At 40.4% G+C, this 8,257-nt stretch overlaps 1 protein-coding gene across 1 annotated transcript in view; it reads right to left on the reverse strand.

Moving 5' to 3' along the window:
- trioa (trio Rho guanine nucleotide exchange factor a) overlaps positions 1 to 8,257 on the reverse strand; it is a 123,076-nt gene that overhangs the window by 58,230 nt on the left and 56,589 nt on the right. Inside the window, exons 10-12 of the mRNA XM_037693755.1 lie at positions 7,202 to 7,333; positions 5,352 to 5,582; positions 4,566 to 4,688 (exon numbers count right to left, since the gene is read on the reverse strand). Coding sequence (XP_037549683.1) covers positions 4,566 to 4,688; positions 5,352 to 5,582; positions 7,202 to 7,333 — 486 coding nt within the window. The remainder of the gene's footprint in view (positions 1 to 4,565; positions 4,689 to 5,351; positions 5,583 to 7,201; positions 7,334 to 8,257) is intronic.

Below are 8,257 nucleotides of genomic sequence, written 5' to 3' on the forward strand. Positions count from 1 at the left end.
ATGGATGAATGCATGGATGGATGGATGAATGCATGGATGGATGGATGGATGGATGGATGGATGCATGGATGGATGGATGGATGCATGCCTGGATGGATGGATGGATGGATGGATGCATGGATGGATGCATGGAAGGATGGATGGATGGATGGATGCATGGATAGATGGATGGATGGATGCATGGATGGATGGATGCATGGATAGATGGATGGATGCATGGATGGATAGATGGATGGATGGATGGATGGATGGATGCATGGATGATATATTAAACTGAATTGATATTAATAATAAGTGGGTAGTATTCTGATTATCTATGTAAAGTATTTAATCTCTAGTTTTAGGAGAAACTTACAAACTCATTTACTGGACTCAGATTTTTTTCCAACTCTGAAGATTATGTAAGATTTAATAGTTGCTCAATTTTCAATATTTTCTAATGTAATAATATATATATTAATCTTATTTGGTTCTCTATGAATATCTGATAAAACTTTATTGACAAACAGCTTCAACTTGTCACAGGAGCTGAATTTTAAATTTTTAGTTTTTTTAAAACTCAGACAACTGATCAGGTTTTACTTTTACTAACAAGCCTTTCAGTTTTATTGAGATGTCACAGCTGATAGTTGAGACTTCCACCATAATAACATAACTGAGGACAAAATAGTGGAAACATTTTCAGAATGCAGACACAACTTTCTATTTCACCCTTTAAAAACAAATTTCTTACACTTTGTACTTTATTAAAAACTGAGGATGTGGATGTTTTCTGTGTCCTAAATAAATGACCAAATGTATTGATTAACATTAGATTTCAATGCGCACCCATCAGTATCACACTGAGGAGGGAACAACGTTAACCAAACCATCAGAACACTTTCTTATTTTTTTAATGAATCTGGCGTCTGGAGCTGTAAACAAACTGTGTAAAAAAATAAAATAAATAAAAAACTCCCCAAAATTCCTAGCAGGTTAGACCACAGTACGAGCCTCACACGAGAACATTAACCATAACAGAAGCTATTTAAAGGTTTAAGAGGACCTGATGGTATTTTGTGGTCAACGCAATGTGTATATAGTGTATGTTCGAGACTCTTATTGTGAAGGGTTGAAGGAAGTTCTGTGAGTTTTGACACTGTGGGAGTACTAAGACTGTGTTGGACAGTTTAAAACAACAAAAAGCTTTGTGTTGTTATTAACAGCTTACCCAAAACAAGTGCTCCTATTAACCCTGGGCAACAATATTAAAAACTACAGTAAGAACTAGGGATGGGGCCGATCCGATCCAGTATCGGCCTCCGATACCAGCATAATTTATGTATCGTATTTTTCCGATTCAACCTGCCGATATTTCCAATCCATGATACAAGTTGGCTTCAAACTATGGAATATATTTCCTGAACGGCGGCGTGTCTCATGAGCCCAGAGTAATAAGACCCGCCTCACATTCAGGAAATCCAGTTCATAGGTTGCAGCAGCTACAAAGTGAGGACTGAGTTAGCAGCACTGTTGCTAACAGCTAACAAACTTTTCATCTAAACATGTCCGCTGTGTGGAAGTATTTTACACTAGAAACACCACAAAACAAGACAGCATCGTGCAATGTCTGCAGAGCCATAGTGTCACATTAAACCACGGGAAAGTTAATTTTATGTTGGACATTCAAGCTCCATGGCTTCAGCGGGGCGCTGCTCTTTGCTCAACCCACAACAGGCGACTCGACCCCGGCCAGCCGCGTCCAATCTGCCCCGCTCAGTCTGTCCGTCTCTGAGGAGGGACAGACTGAGCGGGGCTGACCGAAATCAGGCTGCCTGCTTCGGATTGAACAAGAAGAAGACATCGCTGAAACCACGGAGCTCAAATGTTTACAGAGAAGTTGCTAAACTTCATCATAATTAATGACCAACACTATCAGTTGTAGAAAATGAAGGATTTCACAGCTTGATACTTGCAGCCAAGATATAGTTTACCCTCCAGGAGATATTTATCAGTACAACAGTAAACAATCATAAAAAACATATGAATTGAAAATTATATTAAAAACAAAAACAGCTACATTATAAAGTGATGTAAAATACTAAAAACAGGAACATGTTTGTTGGTTTATGCCATGAACTTAGCAGATGTTTGAAGCCATTTAACATTTAATTTTTATTCATTTATTCATTCATTTAAAAGAAACAATAAAAAAAAACATCAAAAAGAAAACATTGAATGAAAAGGGTGCAGAAAGAAGAATAAATTCTTATATCTGCCCCTTATTTAAAAAAATATAAAACAACTTTAAACAATCACTTAAATTAATCACTTTAATATCCACTTTAAAGCTAGGAATAAAAAAAAAAATGTTTTGTGTTAGAATTTAATTCTAACTTTAAAACTTGTCCAACATTAATAAAACTTACCTCAAGTTGCCTTTTTGGACATGCATGCATATATTTGTACAAATTGTACTTGAGAGGAGATTATTACAGCCTCATATAAAATCAATGATGATCATGATATCGGAACTGGATCGGTATCGGCCGATATTTAGATTAAGGTATCGGGATCGGATCGAAAAAATAAAATAAAAATAAAAAATGTGGATCAGTGCATCCCTATTAATAACAATAATAATGTTAAATCAAACAGAGTCAGGTTAAAGAGCACAGTGGGGTTTGGTTCTTTGGTCTTAGTCTCAAAACGTTACAGGTGGTTTCTCGCTTGGCTACAACTATTGGAGACTATATGGCGACTCAAAATGGCAGGACAACTGCAAGAAAATTGACAAAAAGATTATTTGCAATCTCAACAAACTGTGTGTTTATGAACAACAAGCCATGCGGCCGTGTTCTGAACAGTCGGTTTCTGAAAATTACAGCTTTTTTTGTGTGCACAGCTTACAAACTGCATTCTTGCACCTCTGTGGGTCAAATAAGGGTGCTGAGACCCCAACGTGTGCCGCAGCATGGCAGCACTGATGAGAGATCTGTTTCAACTCACATATTTTTTGTTTATTGTTGTTTTTGTTTGGACTTTTGACACCTGCACTGCACTCCCACACTATGTGTGTGACCGCGACACACTTTTGGAGTTGCGATTGTCAGTGAATGGGGACTTTGGGACAACTTTTGGGAACTCCACAGCAGACATTTTCCTCTGGGTCCTTTGTTTACCTGGGCGTCGTATGAGGAAAACAAAGAGAGGGAGGAGAACCGGACCTGCCAGAGACACAGCAAACCCCCTCTCCCCTCAGTCCTGCTTTCAGGTGTTCAGTCTCTGAGGAGTGGACTGGATGACCTGTGCTCACAGACCTCTTGCAAGTGGAACACGAGGAGCTGTTGTGTCTTTGTCTTTACGGAAACACTGCTGGAGCTCCGTCTGTGCTGTGGCTCCGTTTGACTTCTCTATCTACCATCTCGACAGAACTGAGTCACATCTGAGACGCCTAATATGTTTATTGCTGCTGCACTGAGTGCAACATGTATCATGTGTGTCGCTGCCTTGCCCTCATGATTCAGTTTATCTCAATGTTGCTCAGTGCCTGTACCGTGGCCTGTTGTACAACCTGTGTGGTGTGTGCAACATGTATCATGTTGTACAACCTGTGTGGTGTGTGCAACATGTATCATGCTGTACAACCTGTGTGGTGTGTGCAACGTGTATCATGTTGTACAACCTGTGTGGTGTGCGCAACGTGTATCATGCTGTACAACCTGTGTGGTGTGTGCAACATGTATCATGTTGTACAACCTGTGTGGTGTGCGCAACATGTATCATGTTGTACAACCTGTGTGGTGTGTGCAACGTGTATCATGCTGTACAACCTGTGTGGTGTGTGCAACGTGTATCATGTTGTACAACCTGTGTGGTGTGTGCAACATGTATCATGTTGTACAACCTGTGTGGTGTGTGCAACGTGTATCATGCTGTACAACCTGTGTGGTGTGTGCAACATGTATCATGCTGTACAACCTGTGTGGTGTGCGCAACGTGTATCATGCTGTACAACCTGTGTGGTGTGCTCAACGTGTATCATGTTGTACAACCTGTGTGGTGGGTGCAACATGTATCATGTGCATCTAAGCAGTGTTGCTGCCTGTGAGGTACTTGTTTGTACTGATTCATCCTACTAGCACCTTTTCATTCTACCATGTTATTTACTATATTTCTTTGGGACCTTGTAGATGTTGTATTTCTTTTTCACTTTTTGGTGCTGTGTTCTGTACTTTTATTGCATGCTTTGGTATTTCTTGGGTTTTTTTTGGCGAGATGAGACAATTTTTCTCATCCTGAGTATTTCATTGCATTGTTGACCTTGTGCTGACCTGCATATGACAAATAAACAATAAACTAACCCCACAAAGACCCCGAGACATTCTGGAGACTCCTTCAAAAATACAATTTGTCACTTCGTTGCAGTCCAGTGAGATATTCCCTAGTTTGTGCAAATCCCTTACATTTTGACTTTTATCTCCAAATTTTCACTTCTTATAACACAAAAACAAAATGTTCTTTTTCTGAGTCAATTTAATCTGATGTTGTATAATCCCAACAGGAAGTAAAATAAACTCAGCTACCTGTGCCACTTCCTCAAAGTCTTCATGGCGTTTTTGAAGAGCTCGGGCTCGATGGAGGGACTTTCCCACCCCCGTGTGTTTGCTGAGGAAGGCCTCGCCGTGGTTTTCTATCCAGTCCAAAACCTGCAAAAAAATAAATAAATAAACACAAATAAATAAAACAGTGGGTCACCAACAGGGGGCGCTCTGAGGCGGGAGTTGTGCCACAAGAGTTTATCATAAATTAAACTGTGTGAGAGCAAAGTGATAACATAAATAATGATTCTTATTGTGGGATGCGTTTCACCGAGCCTGCCTTCACAAACCCCCTTTCCTGCACTTTGTCCTTCATAGCCAGAATGGATAAACACCATCTGCATGGACATATGACCCAGTTCAGTTACCGCAGCAACAGTTGCCATGTCAACACTCACAGGAATACCCATATCTTTTGGACAGCAACAGCATCAGCGTATTGGACCATTTGATTGTGGCATGCTCCCTGACAAGTTTCCACTCTACAGAGAGGCTTTACTTCTCAAAAAAATTGTCAACACTCTTGTCCAAAACGTCGCACGAGGAATGAAAGTTGCTACATCTTCACAGGAAATATGACTGCGGCCGCAAACAAACCATCTATTAAGTTAAAAATTCTTCCACCCACTACGCTAACCTGTTATTTTCAAATTACCATCTAACTTGGGTGTTTTATAGAGAGAATTCTGCGCTGACACTAAAATTACAGCTTGGATGCAGATAAGCTGAATAAAAACAGCCTGTTGTGTGCATGTGTGCGTGCATGTATACCTGCTGGACGTCCTGCTGAAAGACACAGAGCTGCAGCCGCTGGTGCAGCCGCACCTTTCGGTGCTGCCAGATGTTTTCTAGCTGTCTCTGGTGATGCAGCACCTCGTGGATGATGTCGAGGACATGGTGCCCCGCTTTGGAGTAGTTAGCTGATGCTGTCAGCGAGTCGGTGCTGCCTGGGGTCAAAGGTCGTTGAAGCTTGTCCAACAGGGCTTTTCCATCTTGGCTCACCTGCAGTAACAATTTTACTCAGAATTATTCTCTGCCAATAGGGATGCTGTGATACTGATAACAGTACATCACTACTTTATGGGAGTGTGACGACCGCCTTTCCACCGAGCCTTCAGGTGGTAGAGGAGCAACGTCAGCTCTGTGGAAATAGTTTTGTTTTTTTGGAGCTGGCTATCCTAGTCAACACTCCTTACCAGTTGGTGGAAGTAATTCAGTAGACACCCAGACATTGTTTGCTAATCACTATTAACGCCGGAAGAAGCAGCCTTGTGGAGATATTTAAAAAAGAATGTCCTATCTCCGTTTGGGGTGTTGCCATGAAAAGTCAGCGAGAAAGCAGACCATCCCTGGCACAAGAATGAAGGCCTCCATCTTCATCATCAATGAAATAACAAGAGTATGGCCATGCTTGCCCCTCAACAAACTATTGTTTGTAACAATCTATAACAATGGCCCAGACAAGAAAAGACCTTGAAAACCTTTGACCTGGATTTGTGACCTTGACCTTAAAACTGGGGTGATGAAAAGTGTATGCGGTGCTCTATCTAGCGATTATACATATGTGAATGAAGCTTTGTTTAATAATTTTGTGTGAATCAGAAGTTATGGTTCAGACAGGAGAAAGTTTGTGGACATAGGGCTGGATGGAGACTCTACCATCCTACGTCTGACTTAGACAAGAACATTAAAAAAGACATGACTGAAAAGCACAAGTGGTGTCAGAGTCACCGACGTGAATAAGTCGAGCCAGCTGCAAGCCGACCCCACCAGGCTGGCTGCCGCCATCTGTCTACATCCTTCTTAAAGAGTGGCAACAAAAAGATCATTGATGAGCCTGAAAAGCTGCTTAATAGTAGCCAAATGCCACTCGATGCCCAACAAAGGTGTTACGCTAATGCTAGGACAATGCTAGGCTAATGCTAGGACATTGCTAGGCTAATGCTTGACAATGCTAGGCTAATGCTTGACAATGCTAGGCTAATGTTAGGACAATGCTAGGCTAGTGCTAGGACAATGCTAAGCTACTGCTAGGCCAATGCTAGGTTAATGCTAGTCTAACGTTAGGACAATGCTAGGTTAATGCTAGTCTAACATTAGGACAATGCTAGGTTAATACTAGTCTAACGTTAGGACAATGCTAGGTTAATGATAAGCCAATGCTAGGCTACTGCTAGGCCATTACTAGGACAACGTTAGGCTAATGCTAGGACAATGCCAGGCTAATGCCAGGACAATGTTAAGCTAATGCTAGGGCAATGCTAGGTTAATGCTAGGACAATGTTAAGCTAATAAGCTAATCATCATATAAATGCTTGTTTGAAACAAATTTCATTTATATTTACAGATTCTACATATTGTACGTGTAATGGCATTTATTAGTAGTTCTCATTTATTACCATCCACTTGCTCAAAGGTAAGTACTTGTACTCGGAAAAAATTGCAATATTTGTGCATCTCTAATTTACTGTGACAGTTACACTAACCTTGAATGTCAAGAAACAAATATAATACTAATTTTAAAGATGACATACCACACTTATGAAGGAGTTCATGATTTTGTTTGGTGGTTTCATTAGTTTCTTCTCATTTAATTTTATTTGACTTCTACAGGATGTTACCTCAGAGTAGGCAGCAGTGATGTGTTCATAAAGGCCTTGGTGATGGTGGATTGCATCTTCCAGGTCTTGCAGCTCAGAGGGCAGGTCCACCTCGCCGCACGCTTTACACCACGAGTCCACATTACTCATGTACTGCAGGGGAAGAAGAGCACACATTATCATCACTGAGTTACAGAGAAATCCCCGCTATCAGTAATGATCATTATACTGTTATACTATTATACTATTATACTAAACAAACATTTAGCCTCAGCGAAAAAAAAAAAGGCTTGAAATGGATTCCATCTGACTTTTGCCTTTCAAATCTGTCATTAAGAATTATAACATGAGCACAAAAGTTAAAGATTTGAATTAAACTTTTGTGCTTGTGTGGAGGAAGAAAACTAGGATGGTAAAAATCAATTTTAGCTTAAATGCAAGCTCCACGCAGTCAACGAGTGTCCTCTCAAGGCAAGTAATGTCAATTATCAATAATTCATTCATTCAACCTATATAATAATAATGTAATCCATGCAAAAACATCTCAGCCAAAACAAACAGCACACCAAAGTGATTTGTCTTCAATGAATGGGATTTAAAATTAGTAGCAAACAGACTCAAGTTTATCAAGGGCTTCTTAAAGCCCTCACAAAGAGAGATGTGCGCCTCAAACTGTGCTGCAAGTCATACAATCTTTCACTGCTCACGCTTAAATGTTTATAGACACATTTGAAGGAAAACCTGCAAATGTTTATTTAAATTATTGCCAGGGGTAAAAAGTAGAGCCTGGCTGATATGGAAATTTTGGCTATCGCCAATACCAACATTGGAAGGGGAAGGCGACCGCCGATAACTGACAAAGTTGCTGGACATTTTTTAGCTTTGTCCACCCCCAAGAATCTAAGAAAACAGCGAGTGGAAAGGGGCCTTGTTTTTTTAGCACAGCTATTAGCGACCAAGAAGCTAAGCTAATCAGATCCATCTTTAATTAGTCCCACAGTAGGTTTACAAGTGGTGCAATGGTCATAAAAAAACAGTCTTCCTTTTTTGTTTCCCCCTAACGTCACTAACACTTAT

The sequence above is a fragment of the Nematolebias whitei genome, chromosome 19 (genome assembly GCF_014905685.2).
Source record: "Nematolebias whitei isolate Nwh7 chromosome 19, NemWhi1, whole genome shotgun sequence".
NCBI classification, from domain to species: domain Eukaryota; kingdom Metazoa; phylum Chordata; class Actinopteri; order Cyprinodontiformes; family Rivulidae; genus Nematolebias; species Nematolebias whitei.